The following is a 22721-nucleotide window of genomic DNA, read 5'->3' as shown; positions in this document are numbered from 1 at the left end:
TGTAATTGCAGAGTGTCACAATGTGTTTCAGAATTCTTGTGTATAAACCATAAATCCCCCCACCCAAATTTGTGATGAGTTGAATAAGTGATTCACTCAACTATTCTGTATAACCACAGAATATTTTGGAAGTCAATTGACAGGTAGAACACGTTCAAAACAGGCTATTTTCCACTCTTTTTTAAAGGTGTGAAAACATCATTTTTGACTTAGAACATATTCACTATCTAAAGGAACAAATGTGTAGGAAAAGTTATTGAAATTAAGAGTAACTACCTACATAGACATGTGGGGTTTTTTTTGAAAGAAACAGAAACAAACCTCTATTTGCTGGATTCTCAGATTTGATATTAGATCCCAATGTGTAACTCCATTTTTATCGTAGCCTCTAAAGCCGAACCCCGCTGCATTATTAATTGCATCTGCTGCAATGAGACAAGAAGAAACAAATTAATTATAAACTGTCTGTATTACAAATCACACAACAACATATAGTTTGTTCAGAATATTTATTGCATTTTAAAGACTACATTTATTTTTTCTTTTAAATAGTGATGATCAATTGAACAAACAGAAAACAATCCAAGCAATACTAGCTTCCAATTCAAAAACTTACACAAAAGCATGAGAGGCAGCACTAGCTACTTCACAGTACAGATGTTCCCTGTCTCCCATACCACCTACTTAGACTTGCTTGAGCAATCAGACAGAAAAACAAACCCAGCGAGATGCATCAATACTACAAAACAGTAGCTGGTTGTAATGATTTGAAACAGCAGCTCAGTGTTCACATGCATGTCTTTGATCTTCATTATACAGCAACAGTGATGCTGATGCTTAAAGCATAAAGGTTAAATTGTGTGATTCCCTCCATGCAGGTGCACGTTCACAGCACCCCACGGAGAGCAGTGCAAACCGAACAGACAAAACCAGGAATTTTCTAAGGAATGCAGAGCTCATCAAACTTCCACTAATGGCACAAGGTCACTGTTACAACACCATTGAATGTGAGGTGTTTACAGTGCATGTCAAAGGTCAGATGTTCTAAGCAAACAATATTTTTTCCTAGGAGAAAAAGCTTCTACTGTCATCTGGGCTATGCAGGAAAATACAAGGGATCTCTACTGCCTGTCACTTTCAGTCATCACCTTTGCCTGAGCTTTGTCAGCTCAGACACTAACATTTCCTCAACTGATTTTCCAAATTAGGATGGCCACACACAAGGAAATTACATGTGTTTGAATTTTTAATATTTTTACTTCCTTGTGATTTTTTTAAATATATTTGAAAGCAACAAAATTTGCTGCCTTACATCTGACATTGCTAGGCCAACTTCAAATACTGGGCAATAGTTTCATGGTCAATTAGAAACAGCTGGAGACACAAACTCCATAATCTTTTGCAAGCTAGAATGCAAAGACTGTAACTAGAGTAAGTACTCATTTTATTAGCTAGCATTTTAGTATCCATTTTAAGTAATTAATTTCATTAATACTTTTTTTCAAGTGTAAAGAATAGTAATGCACAACTCAAAGGTGTAACATCCAGTAAAACTGTTAAAGCCCCCTCACATTCTACTCCTACCATTATAGGCTTAGATCAGACAAAGTGGAAGGAGGAGGGGTAACAAACTAGAAGTACAGAGCTGGCATAGTTTATTTTATTTGGTATTTACCAGAGGTAAATTTTATTTTATTTGGTATTTACATTGCTAGCAAGTGCACAGAGGAATCCAACTGAAGTATTAAAGGCAAAAAAAAGCCCAACTGAAATTATTCACTTTTCAGATGACTACTACTATTTATAGATGATGATACAGATGTATAGGAGCATAATATTCAAAAGTATTTATTTCCACAACAAGCCCCAGAACTACTATATCCAGACAAGCTGCAAGTATTTAATTCATTGACCAGGAATGAAACCAGCAGCTGTAAATGAGTCATGCTGCTCTGCTACCCTAAAGCTTTCTTTATTGCATTGTTCCCACAGATTTTCTCTCAAAAGAACTATCAGACAAATATGTAAAACTGGAGAGGAGGAGGAAGCTGATGAAATCTGTTGTGTGAGCCACTTTCAAGATGTCAGCTTACTTAAATAAAGCATCTTCCTGTTGTACACATCGTTTTTTTACAAGTAACATGAAGGGAAATGCAAAATATTCTTTAAATTGTATAATCTACTCAAGTGTCTTAAATAAGTTACTAAGCACATTATCTCACCAGTCAAACTTTTAGTAAACTAAGGCTAAAACTCAAGTGTTACCCATCAAATTCTGAAAATGCCACTTACTATTAACAACAGTATCATATACCTGAATTCCAAAGTATTAATTTTCCTTTGTGATTGAATAACATCAAGCAAATTACTGATAACTAACCACAGTAAGAGGTTAAAATTAAAGATATGCCAAGAATAAAGGTACCAAAATAAATTTTTAAAAATCACAAACAAAAAGGACTGTACATCAGATTAGATTTACTACTACTTTTCCTTTTTTTAAAGTTACTGTTCATTGGAACACTATCACCTTCCAAAAAGAGAGTGATCACTTCTCAAAAAGAGACACTATTTAATGTACTTAATACCTTGAAAGACTTAAGTGCAATCGGGTTTTCCTAAGGCCTCAAGAGGGCACTGCCACTTTTTAATACACACTGAAGTGTGCACATCTCAGATGAGTCTCAGTATCTTTGATACTCATCAATGCTCTTTCTGTTATTATTACATTTTTAAATATTTACTTACCTAAAGTCCATGCAAAATAATACTTGGGTCTGGCAGCCATAAGAGACACATACAGGTAGAAAAACCTTACAGGCCATGATGCTGTAGCTCTGAAGTTATCATCAATGTTGTATTCCACAGGCAAAGTTTTTGTAATAGTCATGTGGAAGAGCAAGGACAGTCCACAGATCAAGAGCTTCTGTGCCACGGCTATCTGAAAATTTAAGGGAGATTCTGTAAGCTTCATTTTTTTGTTTATCTTTTGGAAAAAAAGGAAGGCGATAATCTTCCTTCCCTATACAGACATACATATATGTTAATTTTTCAGTAATAAATATACAAGCAACTTTAAAATAGTTAATAAAAAAAATCTCTGTTTTATAGAGACTCAAGGAATGTTATATTGATCAAGTTGTGAGCATCACTTCCCATGGCCAACACAATAAATCCAGTCGGACTACAGTGACTCTCTAGAAGTCCTTTTAATAACCAGAGCACCTTTTGCAAGTCAGGGTTTTTTTCTTATTTTCTTGTCAAATTACTGAAGCAATTAAATTGTTAAGACATCATAACACAAAACATATAATCTAGGACAAAGTAAAGTTATTACTGCAGAGATTCCAGAACAATGGCAAAACTTCAGTTCTATTCAGGACCCTTTGGCATAATGCAGGTGTTCAATTTCTGCCCAAGTCAATACATCAATCATCTCTGTTACATTATCAAAGCATCTAAATTCTACAACTAAAATACTGATTTCTGAATTTCAGCCCAAATTTCAGCCAATCGGTTCTAGATGGACCTGTTTTCCCAATCAGAGTGATCAAGCTCCAATGGTACAAATAATATGCTCACAGATATGTACAAGTGTGTTGTTCAGATAGGACCTACTCAAATTTTCTCAAAACTCAGCTTTGCTATAACCACCACAAGTAAAGAGTATCTATCTTCAGTAGAACTTTTCTAAGGTTCTATTATAAAACATATAGAGCAATATAAGCAATAAATGCCTGACACTGACTGCTTTAAGTCTCTAGTCTGATCCACATCCCAAAGGCAGACACCATATTTTGTGAAAGACCCCAGTAACATACTAAAGCAGGCACCAACAAGAGACACTTGGGAGCTAATTCAATGAAATGTAATTTTCAAGCTTTTGTTTTATGCAATCTCAATATTTAAACATTATTGTTTTAATTTACATTACAATTATACAGATACTAAACTTGACAAGAAAACAATCAATCTACTTTCTTTGAAGCATCAGAACAAAAATATAACCAGAATCTGTCTACGCTGCTTCCAGTACACCCATCCAAACTTTTAAAGACAACATCCTGCTTTACTGAGAGTTCAGCTCATCATCTAGTTCCAAAATAAAGGGCAAATTTTTTCCATGATACAGAATGGGGCAGTAAATGTCCAACTGAAAGCACACACTTTGGCAAGACACAACATACCAATGATTCACCCAGTTGCACAGATGTAAGAAGTGGTACAACCTGATTAAAGAGTGAGACTTGAAAAAGCTCTAAAACAGTGAGGGTATTTTTGGATATTGCATATATTTCACTTGGCTCATCTCAGAAGATATTTCAGAGAGGATCAGGAATCCCAATGATTTCACAAAAAACATCAGCCAGATAATTCAGGAAGCAACTACCTATTAATGGTTAAGGCTGGTGCTTAATTATTTGTTTGCTTTCTAATGAACCTCATTTTAATACTTTATTCTATTACAAGAGTTCAATGTGAAGAGCATTAATTTTCTAAAAGCATTCCTTTGTCATATCAGAACTATTCATAATCCCTCTCTTTGCTACAGCAGAGGGAAAGTTCAGTTGGCTTAACACCTTCAGGATCTTCAATAGAAATGTATGTTCATAAAATCAGTTACTACTAATACTAATGAATCTTTAATTTTGGTAATTCTGGTGACAAATACAAAAGTCTGATATTTGTAAGTATCAGAAGGCATCACCCCAAGTTTGAAGACATTTGCAAGGATTTAACTTTAAGGTCTAGGCCATAATTACAAGTCATGTTCAATTCTGCAGGAGAAACAATAAGCTGGTAGCAGTAACATGCAAGTTAAAACTAAGTATGAATATAGAAAATGGGTTCTTTCCATCTGAAGATGACCACAAAGTCTCAAAAAATGTTTTCGCCACTTATATTGTTATCTCTGTTCAAAGACCTGCCTTGTGCCACTGCCTCTATTTGCCAATTTTTCTATTGGTAAACAGATGTGATTCACCTGCCTATTCAACACCAAATATGCTTTGCATTTCTCTGAAAGTTGTTAACTAAATTGTGGAGGTGAAAACACCTCTTTTATGAAGGAGCATCAGGTTTTCAACAGAATTTATTTTAAGAACAAATAATGAACTCATACAGTACTCTGTCATGAATTAAACTTTTTTTTTTTTTAATTACACTACTTCACTCAAAATTATAAATCCCAGCATGCTGATACCACTTACAGGGATCAGAATCAGGGATTACAGGGTCCTTAGAAAACTGTGGTGGAAATAAATCTCCCACCTCTGGGGAGCTGCTGTTTCCAGACTGGTTTAAGCAGAGTTTCTGAGGCCAAACCAAACACAGGCTGCAGCGCAAAGGAGTCCTGCCCTGCCTCCACTCCCTCCCTGCAGGTTTGGCTCGTGCTCCTTAGGCTGAGTCAGATTAGAGAAACAAATCAGATGAAAACCTTGATTTCTGGCATTTTGCAGGAGGGGGTTTGTTGGAAATTTTTTTGGTGGGAACGTGTGATGGTATGTCTAGTAGGTTTTGGTGGGTTTTTGTTTGTTTTTTCATGCCAAGTTAGTTTCAGACAAATCAATTTATCTGACTCAAACTACAACACTGTGCAATGATACCAACAAAATCTTTGTTCAATTTTTCAATTACCTATTGAAATGCATTTAGTAAAACATTCATTCACTTCCTATTACTTAATTAACCTTTCTTTGCCAAGGCATAAATGGGAAATCACTGAATTGCACAGTCACATACGAGAGTTCGTCAATTTTTACAAGGATGAAGTAATTTGTAGTTTCATTTATTTTACTTTTTAAAATTTTCAACATAGCAAAATAACTGTTCTGCTCAGGAATTAAAAGACAGCAAAATGCAGGATAACTTTGACCTCAGAAGAAGCACAAAATACAAATTATTTTACAACAAAAAGGTAAAAAGACCTGTCTCACCCAGGTTTGATGAACAACTGAGCATTTCTATATAAAAATATGAAATATGATCAACACTGGGAAGGGAAGGAGGTACTTAAGCTAGAAGACAGTGCCAGGACAAAACTAGATGTGCATAAATTAGATGGGAATATAATTAGGTTGAAAGCCAGATACCTAATTGGAGAAAGCAGTTCAGGAGCAGCTTTCTAAATGAAGAAATAAAAGTAAAACACTCACAGAGCTCAGAAAGTTTAGAAATAAATTACCGCATAAGCATGTATAACATATACAAATAGATTTTAAAAATTCGAGAGGAATCTTGAAAAAATTTATTTGAATGAACTTAATTTGATAAAGAATCAGTACTTAATACATAATATTTAGAGGTATTAAAGCACATTATTCTGGGGAGATTGGTACCTCAGACAAAAACTAAAGATATTTAAGCAAGAACATTATAACTTGTAGGAAGATTCTGCATAGTAAGCACGAAAGCAGATATCTGCTGACAGGAATCTTGTATTTTAAGGGTAGCCATAATAAAAAGAAACTTACAAAGACAGATATTAATTTCTGAGAGTTGACACCACTTTGAGCACCAACAACTGATAGCTTGCAAAAAGGCACAATAGGAGGGATATGAGAAGTAAGTTTTAATACGATGACTTGTTTCATTTAACATGCAATGAACACAGCAAAAGTACTAATCCAAGTTAACATCATGCAGTCAACACACATTATAGAGGAGGAGGCTGGCATGAACTACTTCAGTTATATAACTGTATTTAACAATAAATGAAACTTACTGTAACTCAGCTCAAGGATTCTTTCTTATTTATGACATTAACATTTGCTGATCCCCACTATATTTCAAAATTTTTTGAGTTACCTAAAAATTTATTCTTCTTGAAATAATAACAAATTTAAAGTATTAATATAAAGTTAACGGTATTTAAACGTTCTTCTAGAACAAGACAATGAATATTTTAATTGATACAGCAAATGCAGTGAAATTGTGTCATTCATCTTTCTCCAAAAGCACACAATACTCACTGGTGTTATAATATGCAGCCAGATTTCTCTAACACCAGTTGGGAGATGAAATACCAGGAGCATAAACAGCTTCTCTTGGTTTTTATGTCAAAAGCTAATGCAGCAAAAATTGCAAAAGTTTCAAGCATCTTAAGAGCAAATAATTTTAAGGAAAAGCACTTACCTGAAAGAAGAAGCCATCCTATGTTTATATTTATTTCTATTGACCTTGTCCGTATTACTAGCAAGATTATGTGGTAAAAAGCCAGGAAGTCCTATCAGGCAATCAGTGGATGTGTGTCCAGAAGTACTGATACAAGCAGGTTTGGTTTACCTCCATTTATGCAATAATTTTACTACATAACACTTTTCTGCAGAAATAGGATTTTAGTACACAAGACTTTACTGGGCCAAAACAACATTTAGAAACAAAAGTGCCTGCAACTTTGTTGATACAACGCATCAAAGCAGAGCATGGGCCATGTGATGCTGATCTATGCAAGGAATTCTCAGTGTCTCACCCTTCCTAACGTGTTCCACAGTTTACTTGTGTGAGGTCATGTGCTCTGTCAATTCATGGAGCACCTTCAAGTGCTATCATCCTCCAGCCATGAGTTTAGATTCCAGTCGTGCAAGTTACTACAATCACACAAGATGGGTAGAATGGAACATGCAAAGAGTCCTCACCCACCTTTCTGAGGATGGAAGTGGTTGGAGATGCCCCAAGTGACTGGGAAGCACTCCCTGTTGGCCCAGCTGTCGGGCCATGACCTCTAGATGGTAGGACAAGACAAGCAGCTCCATGTGGGAAAACACCTCCATCTGGCCCAGCAACAGCTGGTCTCACAAGACAAGCAGAACATGGGCAACTGGTGCTGGAATTAGCAAAAGCCTTCCATGTGACCCCATGATAATTCTGCCTCCTATAGGAGGTAAGAATTATCTTAGGCACATGTAAATTTAAATGCCTGATACATTACTACTTAAGACAATATGAAAAGAGCGAAAAGATAATATTCAATACACTGGGCATTAACCTAATTGGACTAAATTTTAAAAGTAACAAGTTTTGTGAGCTTCTGATTTAAATTCAGGTCACACAATCTTTCCTGTAAGGCATGATCAACTGGATTATCTTCTCTATGTGGTTGGTCTCTTCTCTAGTAACAGACCAGAGAAAAAAAAGACTTAGGTGTCTTAAGTATTGTTCACAGTGTTATAGGTAGTACATCTTTTACTACACCTTCAGATCAAAATCCTTCTTTAATACCTCTCTACATGACTACAAGCATGAAAAATGAAACTACTTCTGACTTTTTCCATTTGTTACATATGACTGGGTTTTTATGCACAGTATATGCTTTGAAGTGAACATGCATGAACAGTTTTCATTTAAAGATGGCTTTTTACCATATAAGCTTGTTAGGAAGCTCCAAATTACTCTGCTTTTATCCACAAGATCCAGACTGGAAACCATGGAGAAAACCTGCCTTTAAAAAATAAGCATATAACTTTTTGAACAGGGAACTATTCCGTTGATGAATGAACTCCAGACTCAGCTCAGCAGTTATGCCTGTAAATGAAGAGTGCAAACCAAGCTTCCCATGCAATGATTCCATAAGCATCAGCACTGCAAGAGTCACACATCTTACATTTGGGGAAGGATCCGTTTGTTCATACTTTGTATCTTCCTTCCCATTTGCTTCAGACTGTTGCAGTTGGTATGATCTGCCTTCAATGAAAGTAATATAGTCTTTGTAAGAGCATAACGGGCCTGCCAGGATACCCATGAAATTACAGTTGTAACTTAAATACTCCAGTAGACTTGGCATGCGTCTGTAATTCAAAGACAAGCAACTGGTGAGATGGATTGTGTAGTTCTTCAGGATTTCCACAGTAGGAAAAGTCACAGTCCATGCTACCACTCACTCTAACTGCAGTAAAAACCACATGGACAAGAGCAGTTTGTCTGTCTTTTGTAATCACAGCTTGAAACATTCTACACATAGCATTTCTTTCCAATCCACACTGGGCACTTTGAGACAGACCTCCTGAACTCCACTGAGTCTCTCCTTGCCCAGCAGAGGTGTTTGACTGAAGCTGAGCCTGAGGAAGGAAAGGGAGGGCTGTTTTCCTAAGTGTTTGTTCAACTGTATAAACTATTTTTCCCTCAACAATTGAATCAATAAACAAAGGTTTGGGCTAACTGGCAATCATTTCAATTAAAACAAATGTCTCAACACTCTCTTGTCCAAAGCAACATACTATTTTCAAGTGTCCTGAATAAAGTACTGAGAAAAGACAAGTTAAACACTGAAAAACAAAATTTAACAATGTTTCTTCACCAGCTACTTCATATGTGCACTGTTTACTAGTCTTCTATCTGATATGGCATTCATTTGCATAGACTGCATAGAACTTAGAATGTCCTTTCTAAATAACTATAAAATCTCCTCCTAGGGATATTTTTCAAAAGAACAGATACACAAATTAAACTAAAAATATATAAAAACATGGATCTGTTTTACATGACCTTATAAACTCTGTCTTGAACCTGAGCTATAGAAAATGCAGAGAGCATTAAGAAAATACACAAAACATCCCCAAAGCAGAATGTCTGAAAGCCTACCTTACAGCTAAACACCTCTGGGATGGAGTCAAGTCTTCATTTTTTCGAAACATTCCTAGGGAAGAGGACAAGAAAAAAATAAAGAAAAGCTAAATCCCCCCATATTTTACTCAGCAGAACAAGTTTCATGTGGTAATGTAATTTCTTAATGCCTCAAGCAATTTCAGAGCTATTATGTCACATAACATTTTTGCTGGAGTTGGATCAAACAATTCTTACTGACAAAATCACAAACTCTCATAGCTTCAGTTCTATCCAGCAGTGAAATCATGTGGATTTCAGGAAAGCATTGACAACTTGAAAAAAGTGTTAACAAAAACTATTCTTCTACATTAGTTGAGACTTCAAAGTCTGCAGGTTTTAAACCCTTTATTTCCAATTCTGGAAACAGGACAAGCCCCAAAACACAGCCATTGTCATAGCCATAGTCATCGCAGTTTCAATGCATGAAATGGACACAGTCCAAGACAGATTTCAGCAACTGGAAACTTAGAACAGACCTCAAGAACAGCTTTGCACTGCAAATAAAGGTGATGACCAAGCTCCAGTGAAGCAGGCATGGCAGTAAAGGGTGCCACAGCCTTCTTCCTGAGCACTAACAAGAAGCTCTAACCCCTGCTAGCAGAAGGGGGCAGTCCAAGTCTAAGTTCAGCAACAAGACTGAGTTTACTTCTTGCCATATGTGGCTCTTTCTGAAATGCTGGCAACCTATCCCTGAAAAATAGTCTTCAAAATCTGTACTCTCATGAAAGAGAAAAGTAAAAAATAAGACTTTCAACATCATCATTTATTATGAAATACACTAATTCAGGGGAACAAAAACAGTAAGAGCTCCCTCCCTCAGACAGCCCTGGCTAATACCAGCCAGCACTGCCTGCCAGAATGACCACTTCAGCTCCTTCTGCAGCCTTCTCTAGTGGCTCAGACATGCCCACATGCAGCCATTTCCTGCTGTTCATACTTGCATTTTTTCTTCGCCATTGCAAGTACTAAAAACTTTATCCACATAGCTTCCTAAAGGACATCAAATTTATGGGATCACACTTCAATTATCTTTCTCCACAGCAGTGCTGAAACACAGCAGCCAATTTCAAATCAAGTTTGACAAAAAAGCAGGGCAATCTAAATATGAAATCCTAGTGTGCTTTATGAAAATAGGTGTCTCTATAGAAGATCATCCTCCTGTCATAGAAAGGTTGCCTTCAACCTCACTCCATGATGCCAGTAAATCCACAGAGGGGAGCCCTTATTCTTGATCCAGGGTAAGTTTCAACTGGAGCCAATTTTTTTTAAGATATCAAAATCAGTCAGCCTTATGACAAAAAAGATTGAGGAGCTGAGGGGAAGTAAAAGCTAATTTAATTCTATGACTCATGGAAACACTTGTTATCTACAAAGAAGGAAATTCTGTTGTCTTAGTGTGTGACTCCAGTGTGGCCACGATCTACACACACTTATGACTTCAAAACCACACTTAAAGTCTTGAACAAAGCTGAGAATACAGAGGGAGATACCAACTTGCCACCTCCTCTCCTTCAATATAGCCTGGGAAAATGCCTTCCTTGGTCCTGATCCTTCACAGTCAAAAGTTATCCTCATTCATACTCATTCAAGGCAACAAACTGAAAATCAAATTATCACCCCCTAACTTCATGCAGCACCTTTGATGCCTCAGGTTTTAGCTTCTCTATTTTTCAGATTCTGTGCTGCTTTAGTGTGTGGGTCTGGGCTTCATATTAGGGGATGGTGAGCTCTCTTCAGAGTAGGGAGACAAAACAATTCCTTCTCTAGCTGGGGACCAAGGACAGCTGATCCAGATCTCAGGCCCAAGAGCATAAATGACATGGACTGAAGAGAGAAAAAAAAGAAGGATGGGACTTCATGGGCTGAAGCTGTAATTGGACAATTAGCTCCAAGATGCTAATGGACCAGAACTTATAAAAGTGAGAGACCCCGTGCCCAGTCATCCATTCTTGTGACCATTTTGGGTTCACCTGCAGTGTAGCCCTGGCTGGGCTCTTGTGCTGCCCAAGATGGATCTATTGAGGCCTCCTAATAAATACCTACTTTATTCTTTAGCTCTGTCTAGTCTCTGCTCTAGGTCAGCCTTCACAAGGCATCACCTTCTCTTCCTCATCATCACATTTTCTCATATTCTCCTTGGTTCTGTAGCAACGGCTTTTACGCTGATAAAGGCACTGAATAAAAACTGAAGAAGCATTTTGAAAGATTCTGTAACCTTTAAGGCCATAATATTACAGTTCTCAGGTAGTCAATCTCTGAATTTAATACAAATAAATTTAACACAAAGACACCTATAGATGGATGTAGATCCCATCACACAGTGAAGTGTGTCATTCAGAGCCTTCAGTCTCTCACAGCCCACACAATGTAAACTGACTGGAGCAGGAGCCTCCTTTGCCATTATATTCCATATAAGCATTTTACCCTGAAGTCAGAAAGAGGAAGTGATCACCCAGTGTGTCCAAGTGAACTTGCATAAAGCCAGATTAGTCATTAAATAAAGGTAATTAGTCAAATGAAATATATCATATTACAAACGTGTGACGAAAAAGGAGGAAAGACCCTCAAACCTGAAATAGAAGAATCTAATCAATGGAATATGATCTGTGGTTTTGGAGAGGTAGTAGGAAACAGGTTTAAAACAGATTTTAGTTATGTTATGTGTGTAATTGTTACATATATAAATATGAAGTAATTTAAAGCCCAAATTACCTTATGAGCAATGCATTTGCTGTCTAAAACATACTGCATCCAAGTAGGCCTCCATTAATTTTTCATTTCCCTACCTCACGAAGGTTTCCCTCCAGCCAGCAGATTCTTTGAGGTCAGGTTAGTGGCTTTCCCTGTTTGTTGGGGCTTTTTTTTAAATGCCTTCTCAGTGTCTTCAAGGCCCATTTATCATCTTCGCACAGCATGCAAGAACATGATGACCTCTGTCATACTCTTGAAAGCTTTCAGGAAGCTACCATTAAGATTTTTTTAATCATAGAGAATAAATATGGAAGAGGTGCTCTTACATTGCTGTTTATTCAATATGAGATGAATCAATAAATACACATTCACTACTTCCCAGGCCCAAGGGAACAGAGACCTGATAAACCATAGCTGTTCCCTACCTACTACACACTGGAGAGGAACAACTCCCACTTCAGTAGCACAATGCTGCTAGGGAACTCATGAGGTTTTGTAGCATTCCTTTGAGGATTTTAAGAATTGCTTTCTTCTGTCCTAAAGGAAGAGACTACCACAACAACTGCAGCTCCTTCTTACTACCAAATCACACAGCAGAGATTAGAGAAAATGGGTTTTATTGAACATCTGTTAGAGAGGTGAAACAATTCGGTCACTCAGCAACTGCAACTCCATTTTCGCATCTGTAAAGAAGAAAGACTCCTATATTCCTTCCTTGGTAAAAGAATTATGTAAATCATCAGTAAAAAAAACTTTCCCAAGTGGCCTACATCATGAGGAAGTTCTGTCTTTACATTCCTTCTCGAGAGCCCATATCCTAATGGTAACAAACCCAACACTCTTAGGCACACACCACTATCCTGCCACACAGATTTTATTATGGGATATTATGACTGCTTCTGAGCTCTCACTACACCAGTGTTTACAAACATTATCACCCCATCTTTGTGGTTAAACTTATCCACTTTTATATTTGTATGGAAATCTGGCTAATCAGTAACTAAAAATGCCTAGACACAGAATTATACATTAATAATAACCATAGATCCTACCAGAGGTTCTGTTGCAATTACAGTAAATTTTTGTAGTCCTGAATTGAATCACCAACTGAGCCCAAATGCTGTTGTTATTAAAACATTTTAAGATCCAAGACAGCCAATAAGAGTTTTAGCTGTTATTACCACACTGGCAGCAACAAAGGCAAATAGGTAGAATGCCCACTGAGTAAAATTGGAAAAAACCTACAAAAACAGCAAGAAAATGTACAAGTCTTCATATCCAGAGAGCCATACAAGCAAAACAGAGGCACAAAACTATACTTGAAAACTTAGAAGGGGAAAAATACAATATAATTCCTTTAACCATTAAGGACATTTTGATTAAAAAAATAATTTGGTAACTAATACTGAAACAATAATCACCATGCTGTCACTATCATAACAGAGAGCACATTAAAAAATAAATAAAAATCAAGAGGTAGATGGAGACAGAGCATTAAAAGGAAATCCTAAACATAATAAGAAAGTAACAAGTTACCAAATAAAATCCCCAAAACAGAACCACACCATGGCAGTTTCACTGATATAATTAACAGAAATATTAGGAAGCAATGCTTTTTGTTAAACAGCTGCAAATTTTTTGTTCTAATAAAAATAAAATTCCTTTTTCTCCCTTAACTGTTATTTGCCTGATGTGTTGCTTAAATAAATCTAAATCTTCACATAAAGAATTAATATGGACATCAGCAGTTTCCAAATTACATAAAAACATTTCTCCCTTTAGAATACACATGTGAGATGCCAGGGATAATCAGCAAAAAAATACAAAGCAAATTTTAACACACTGACTACTCATTCTTGGCATTGCTCATTTCAGTAACAAGGAACTGCAAGGTAAGAGCTACCAAAGACTGAAGTTCAAAATGTAGATCAGAATACCTGAAAGGCATACTCCAAATCTCTTCAGGTGTAAGTTTGTGATCCATGCAAACTTCTGGAATGTTTGTATTATACAGCAAGCAAGTACAGTACCACAGAATAGGCTGAATTGGAAGGGACCCCCAAGGATCATCAAGTCCAAATTGTATGCAACTTACATTTAATTTCCCTGCTTAAAAAATCCCTCATGGTAAGAGCACAAGGGTCTAACAGTTACAGGGGTAGCTGTTATTTGTGTATGGGATTCCATATTAGTTTTCAGCTTGGAATCAAGCATATCCACTTAGCTAGACAGACACTTGAATATGCAGCAAGAGTGAGTGGCCTTTGTGGCTACACTCAGTTCACTCCAGGACTTTCAAATGAAACCAGCTGAAGACAACAAACTGGCTGCCATGGAAAGATCAAGTCCAGAAGACTGGCCTTTACCAAAAGCCAACCTAGCTACCACTGGAATCGCGAAGTTTACCAGGAACTTCCAACACAGCAACATTTTTTTTCCAGCTGTTTATTTTCATTACACTCCTTGGATGTACTGGTAAAAAATGAGGGAAGAAAATAAATTGTTGTTTAATATAGCCAAGCTGATCTGACTACAGGCTCTGAGAGGCCATGAATCACTTACAACTTTTTGCAACATTATCTCCTCTCCTGTCCCTATATGTCTAAGTAATTTCCAGTGGAAACATGTACCTTTGTAGAGTGAACAAAAGCCCACTGACAGCAGGGCTTGTTTTCATTAATTTTTCATGAAGGATCCCTTTTAGATTGTCTAAGATTAAAAAATTTTGCTTTAATGCAATCTCAGTCTCCCCTGCACATCTTTGCTTATCTCATGACACCAGACTATCAGCTGCTTCTGAACTCACACTGGCCACATCAACTTTTGAAAGTCATGTTCACAACTGCAACTGTGACCATCCAACTCAAGAAATCTGCTAAACTGCTGACACAACCAGAGAAATTTTTCCAATATACTGTTAATTACTATTCAAGGGCTGACAAAGAATTTAGAGGTCAATGAGGAACAAAACGTCAAGACTTACACTAAAAACTCAGTGTATAAAGAAATCCAGCAGAAAATACAAATTATCTGAATTACTTTAAGTAGGAAAAAATCTAGTCTAGCTAACTTTCATGATGAAAGTTAAGAATAGAGCTGACTAAATGAAACATTTGTCTCAAGATTGCCAGGAACACTCACATGCTTGTTCCATACCACCACTCCACTATTTGTGCATGATGTCAGCAAATTCAGAATAGCTCTTTCCCCTAGCAAAATAATAGTAAGAGGAAGCATTCATGCCTGATACCAGAACTATTACTTCCTTATAATAACCTGTTTCCACTAACCTGTGTACTCTGTACTTGAGTTGATTATGGATTGCAAAATTACTACTTCCAAATATATTTTCTCTGGAAGGTAAACATCAATGTCTTTGACCAACTAGATAAGCCCAGCATTATTTATTTTCATTCATACAAAAATATTTTTAAAAGGTCTTTTCCCAACTTTTCATATTCCTGAAATTTTTTGCCCACAAGTTTCTCTAGACAGTGCCACTTAACAATGGAAAAAACATTAAACACCAAGAGCGCTAAAGCCAGGACACATATGAGACAGAAACACATTAAACTTCATGCACAGTGTTAATAAGCAATATCAGAACAGCAGGTGTCTTTATCCAGGTGTCTGGAGTTACACTCCCAAATCTTCAACTGACATCTGTAGTTCTAAGTGATTCAAGCTAATTGGACAGATTTATGAGATGACATTTTCAAACTTTAAAATGAAAATTACTCCTTTAAATTTTGAGGTAACTAAAAACCTAGCTATTCTACCCATGAAAACCAACATTAAGATTCATTGTCACAGGGCCCACTTATCATTTTGACAGGAGAACAGACATAAACACAATTTGATAATCTCCCTGTTCACCACAATCTGTTAGCTGTGAGTGTAATTATGATACTAAACAAAATGAAACACACAAAGGTTTTATAAAAATCAGCATATACAGCACAAAGTAGGGAAGTGCTCAAGAATTAGCATTTTAAAACAAAAGGTGTTCAACAACTGCAATTACATGTCCTTTTTCTATCCATCTGTCAGCGACAGAGGTCTCTGAATCTGGAAGTTCTTTAGTTAACTCTCACAGTCAATACCCCAGCCCAAAAGAATACCATTGCTCTTTAGACATTGACTTCAGAAGTGTCACATAAGAAGGGTCTGATAAATCACATCTTCTGCACAGTGTCAGCATTTTTAGAGCTTCTGTAGAGTTGGAACAACATTTCCCAGTACTTTCATTAATAAGCATCAATGAAACAACTGAGACACAAAAATTTATTTTGCCTTGAAACATAAAACTGATCTAAAGTAATTCACTGACTCATGATGAACGTCGGTAAAATTTATTTTGTATGGAAAATTAAACACAGTAAAGAAATCTTACCATCATGAATCTCAAATGCCAAACTAGTGATCTTCTGTGTAATTATCATCATTGGACTGTCACAAAAAAGGGAAGAAAGAACAATTTAGACACAAATCCAGGATTTTCTTTCACTTATAAATACCAGGGGAATTTTATATTAGGACTCCAGGTTAACTACTCTAAGTTGGAACATCTTCAATGCAAGAACAAAGCGTTTTGTTTTTTCACTCAAGCCATTGCAGAGTTTTCAATGCAAAGAGAAGAATTTAAGCCTTAAATGCAGTATTTGATAACACCTGTCTTTTACTGCTGCATTAGGTTCTACAAATACAGCTGAAGTGTTTCACATGTATTTTTTACTAGCATAGTTTATTTTTTTTTTCAGGGAGAAGAGTAAAGAAGAAAGGACAGAGCAATTATATTCATTGCAAGATACAGCAGCAGTAAGCAAAGGACAAGAAAATTATAACAAAGTTGAATATTAAAGTAAGTTGTTTAGCTATGCAGACCATTTCCATGGTTTCCAATAACACCTAATCGTATCTTTGATTTTTCCATCGAGAATTATTATTTGCTCCAAGTAAACATACCTGGCAAAACAAAAACCCAGCATAATTATGCTGACTCAAACAGAGTTCACTTTGTTCTGAATTTGGTACACTTGAGTGAATCTTAAACTGTCCAAGAAATATTCTGCCATGGCTATCCAAGTCAGTTTTGTACTGAGAAATTATACCATTTTCATAGCATCTAAGAATTTTTGCCTGATGTGAATTTCAAAATTATGAACCTCCTCCCTGGGGTAGGGAAGCAATGGGGAATGCATAAAGTAAACAACTACAATTTAGAAATTTAATTTTTAAATCAGATCTCAAAAAACACATCAGGGATTGAATTTACCTAGAAGTATCTGAGCTGGAGCAAACAACAAAACCAACAACAATCACAAAAAAAACCCCAAGAGCAAACAAAAAAACCCTCACAATTAAAAAATAATGTTGTACAATGGGCACTTAGTTTTGTTCATGTCTTGAGTGTACTTGGCATCTTTGTAACATATTAAGTTGGCACAAAAACACAAATCCAAAAGCCATCAAGTTCTCCTTCATTAACAAGGCAGTATTTTGCCATATGGTTCAGTCCATCAAACTGATTTTCTTTTTAGGTAATGGTTAAAATGGTTTCAAAGCACACAATTATTTCCAGTCCTCAACATGCACTCAGGGGAAAAAAAATTCTACCAGTGTCCCAAAATCCTGATACCAAGACTAAAGTGACACACGAGGGTCATAAAGGAAGAAGACTAAACAGGAACAAATAGTCTGATAAATCCCTCATACCTTTTTCTAGCATTTAATCTGTAGGCCTGCCTGGTGCTGCCAGAAATCCCCAACCGACTCTAAACATAATGGGTTTTCCTTCTGTAAGCAGACATGTGACAGCATGGGTCCTGCCTGGTGGAAGGATGGAGTCCAGGAGGAGCTCAGTCAGCCCTTACATTAATTCCAGCTGATAAATCTGTCATTGTTATCACAGCAGACCCTGGGATTCTGGTTTTTTTCTTCTCCTGAAGTGGCTATTCCAGTACCATCAAATATTTGGCTGAGGAGCAAAAATCTAGAGACTAAAAGAGGAAGAGTCCTTCCTGGCACAGTGAGACTGTGAAGCAGGATTTTAACAATCCCTTTTAGGTGCTGGCAGAAAGGCAAAGGAGGCAGCTGGGATCTGTTAGTACTGCAGCCAGGACCACACAGCTCTGCACAAGCAATTGCATCTCCAGCATGAGCTGTCCCCAGCTTTCTCCACTGCCAGTGCATTGAGAGCTTCCTTCAAATTTTGAGCAGATTTTCTCAGCTTGGGCACCTCAGACAAGCACTGCATGCTAGGAGAAATATCTAGGTAAACACACATTAAAGCTCTTTTGGGGCTAACCACTATACAAATCCATGCCAACATCTTTAGAAAGAAGAACTTGCTCATACTGGAGCTCAGCAGCTAGTTAGGCAACTTTAGGGGTCTTTTTGAGCTTACTCTCTACTCCCAGAACCAGAGAAAGTTTTCTTTCTCTGCCTGGTTTGGAAGTAACCTCTGTCTCGTGTCAAGGGAGCACATGCAGTGTATGCCTGAGATTTAATGTGATATGCATTCATCAAGCTCCCAAACTGGTGCATGAAAGGGTGGTTGAAATCTGCCATCTCAAACACACAATCAGAGAGCTTGATCCAGGCTTCAGAACAGTTCTGTCCAGAGCACAGAGCTCATAAATCATGAAATGCTTTGGGTTGGAAGGGACCTTGAAAATCGTCTACCTCCATCCTCCCTGCCCTGAGCAGACACCTTCAATTAGATCAGGTTGCTCCATCCAACCTGGCCTTGAACTTCTCCGGGGATAGGAATTGGGAATCTCTGGATGTGTTTAGACCTAAATCTTTGAAATCTTTGAGCTACCACCAAACCATCAGAGCCACATCTGAAAGCAGTACAGTCCCATCTGAACAATGGTGTGCTCAAGCTCTACTAAATGTTTTGAGAATGAGAACAACAAAGTGTAATTACACTGTTTTCACAGTCAGCTCAGAACTTTGATCACTGCCAGGGGTGCACACTTTGGCCTACAGTGAGCCGGAAGGGACCGCATCTGGACTACAGTTTCACTAGTAATGGTGAAATTATGGTCAACATCAGTAAATCTAGTGTCTTTATGCATATGACTGTGCTGCAAGCTCTCATTACAGTCAGTGGAGATGTGGTCCAGAGTCAGGGACATCTGACAAGTGACCCAGTTCACACTCAGGTAGACACTTCTTACTGGGTCAGCTGCAATGCCCTCCAGCCTCTACTGTCCACATCAATCACATCTCTGCTGACTACAACTGGAACTTGAGTATCTGGCTTGAAGGCAGACACTTGGATGTAAGACAAATGTAGAAAGATGTTGTAGAAGGTAAGAAGATAAAGATGACAGAAAAGATGAACTCAACCATAACAGCTTTTGGCTTCAGCCTACAAGTTAATTTTCTGGACTACATGCCTGTTACCAATAAAGACTGAAAAGTAACAAGGCTAACAAGTACAATTCCATCACAGGTTATGCTAAACTACAAAGACTACTGCCATTCACAGTATCCCTGGAAAGCACTTAATGCATTATTTTAAGCAGACTAGCAAGTACTCCTCATCACTTTTTTTTCCCCCTCTAGAATATACACTCTCCTTTAAATCAACAAAAGCACTATCACAGCAGCAAACTTGTTTGTAAGAAATGTTGTACTTCACTTCTTTGTGTCTACAGCAGAAAGAAGAAGTACCAATACGGTTTATTTTTATTTTGCCCATTTAATTCTGTTTTGCTCCTATACAGTTCAAGTCAAATATAGGTATAAATTCACAATATAATATGAGGGCAAACAGACAAAACCTTCTGTTTCTTTGTGACTACCTCAACATCCAGGTGCCTGTCTCCTTAGCTTTCTCCTTCTGGAACATCTAACATAAAATGAAAAAAAGAAAGAAGCTAAAAGCTAAATTCCATAAAATGTTCTGATTTTCCTCAAGAAGTGGTATCAGACTGTGCCAGGCAAGTAAGTACACCAGACACAATTCAAGGCTCATCATGCTGTCAAGGATGGTAGCAGACACTTTAATGCAAAAATCAAAGAGAAAAAATTCCTATAGCCACCAAATCCTTTATGCCATTCAGCCAGGAACAAGAGGCAATAGATAACACACGGGTGGTTCTAAGAAGAACAATTGTTCACAAAATTCTCAATTTGTATGATTAAAGCATAGTTACTTACATATTTGCATGTGTGCCAATATGCACATACATGTTCAGCTTTCTCCCAAAGTTTTAAAGGCTGACACAATTAATTGTGGGGGGGAGGGAAGAGGGGAGAGCAACAAGTAAAAAATCCCCAACAACAACAGATACAGTATCACTTAGGAGGAAAAGATAGGAAGATTATTTTTCTCCTTACCCAGAAAAATCAGCAGAATACTGTCCATAATCAAAGATATAGACCCTAGTAATTTGGCACACAGTGAGGTATCCTAAAGCAAAAACAAAGCAATACCTGGAAAGAAAATGGGGAAAAAATTTCAATTAAAAATCATAAACATTTCTCCACTGAATAAAATACCATTTCAATAGAATTTAATCTCCAATTATTTCTACAAAATATTACATAATAGGAATCTGTAATTATACTTTATTCTGCCTGAGGGTTTTTTGCAATGTTTATTCTACACAAACACATACTTTTTTATTTGAAAGTGTGCAGTTCAACCATAGAAATTCTATTGTCAGTAGCCAAAATATTTACACCAATAAAGCCTAGAATTTAGAATTGTAAGCACCACTGTAAAAACTGCAAGTCCTATAAAGAGAAAATTAATCTGTTAAGGTTGGTTTTTTGTTTTCTACTTTGGGGCTAATTTTTGTCTCTATGAGCATAGAAATTTGGAAAATGATACATCAAATAATTTCCATTGCATGTATACTGCTATGCATTCAAAATTCATTACCACAAATCATATTGCTGCTGTTTTCCGAGGACCTGGAAAAGTCAAGTAATTTTCAAATACACATATTAAAACACAGTTGAGTGGAAAAGGAACAGGACACCTTTTGTCTTCTATTAAGCTGATCCTGAGCAAAGGTAAGAAAAAACACATATAGGAACTGTAAAAGTGTTACAATGTTATAAATAGATGAGCTGTGAAAGTGTTCTATGTATGACTAAATTAGTTTTACACACCGTTTTCTCAACAACACACTAGTGAGAAATGATCTGGCAATACACCTCACAAAATCTGCCAGGTGTTCTTTGAAGTCCAAAAGGACAGTGAATGCCAGCAGGAATTTAACTAATCCTTTAGGACTTTAATGTATGAACTCCACAGTCTTTATTTCATGCACAAGACTGATGTGCAATCCTGCAGCAGACTGCATAATGCGTCTAAAATCCAGTTAGAATGAAAACATTCATTCAACAAACTGAAAATCACAGCCAGGACTGGATTTAGGTGAACTAGTGAGGGACACTGCAAGACTACTTTGAAACATGACTTTCTTTTCCAAATAAATATTTTGCAAGAATTTATTAAGAAATTCTAAGGTCTTAGAAACTATTCTTCAATCTGACACTTGCAGTTTAACCTTTAACTGAAAAACATGCTATATATAAACCATTGAATATTTTAAAGCATCCAACTTTGAAATTACAGATTACCTTATATACCATTAAATTACATGTATTTTGGTGAAAAAAAAATTAGAGGGTCTGTTTTAGCAATAGTTTATGTTTTCATTAACATCCACAATCCAGAAACAGTATTATACTGGGAAGCTAACTGGTACAAAAGTGCTTATAGTAAGAATACACTGGCACAGGTTGCCCGGAGAGGTGACAGATGCCCCATCCCTGGGAACATTCAAGTTTAGGTTGAATAGGGCTCTGAACAACCTGATCTAGTTGAAAATGTTCCTTGCAGGGTGGACTAGATGTCCTTTAAAATGAAATTCAAAGTAATCCACAATTATATGAAATACACAATAGTCATCATGACCAACATGGTAGGGGTTTCTCACAACATTCAGTTAATACCCACACTGAAGTTAAAGTACAGAAATGGAAGAAAGAAAAATGAAACACCTTAAACTTCTTGATTTGATTCCAAATTTCAGTCTAAAACAAAAGCTGTCTTCTGACAGAGCAGTGAAATTTGCTGCTGTTACACTCACCAAACACAACTATGAATCTTAACTATCTTCCAGTTACGTCAGCCATAGTTCCAAGTTACACACAGATTGGAAGACTGAAAATTTTTAATTGATGAGTAAAACACAGGAGCTTGCAACCCATACTATACTTTTCAATTTCCACCTGCATCTCTGCACATTAGTCATGCCACACCACATCCCTTGTTCATGAGAAATGTCATTTCACCAGGCAAAGTGCAGCAATACGTTCTCCCCTAAAGAACTTAAGATTTATGACAGCTTGCATCATTCCTGTTATTTCTTCTGCAGGTTTGTAGTGCAACTTGCTGA

The 22721-nt window shown here is 36.9% G+C and overlaps 1 protein-coding gene across 2 annotated transcripts in view; it reads right to left on the bottom strand.

Annotated features, from left to right (window-relative positions):
* MBOAT2 (membrane bound O-acyltransferase domain containing 2) overlaps nt 1-22721 on the bottom strand; it is a 92834-nt gene that overhangs the window by 14863 nt on the left and 55250 nt on the right. The window contains exons 4-9 of one of the 2 annotated variants that reach the window (XM_059467865.1): nt 20647-20742; nt 16688-16743; nt 9580-9634; nt 8603-8786; nt 2749-2941; nt 322-425 (exon numbers count right to left, since the gene is read on the bottom strand). In XM_059467865.1, coding sequence (XP_059323848.1) covers nt 322-425; nt 2749-2941; nt 8603-8786; nt 9580-9634; nt 16688-16743; nt 20647-20742 — 688 coding nt within the window. The remainder of the gene's footprint in view (nt 1-321; nt 426-2748; nt 2942-8602; nt 8787-9579; nt 9635-16687; nt 16744-20646; nt 20743-22721) is intronic. The other variant, XM_059467866.1, reaches the window with a different exon arrangement.

This window comes from Ammospiza nelsoni, chromosome 3 (genome assembly GCF_027579445.1).
Source record: "Ammospiza nelsoni isolate bAmmNel1 chromosome 3, bAmmNel1.pri, whole genome shotgun sequence".
Taxonomy (NCBI): domain Eukaryota; kingdom Metazoa; phylum Chordata; class Aves; order Passeriformes; family Passerellidae; genus Ammospiza; species Ammospiza nelsoni.
Note: the sequence above shows the minus strand (reverse complement) of the source record. Positions and strands in the feature narration are given on the sequence as shown.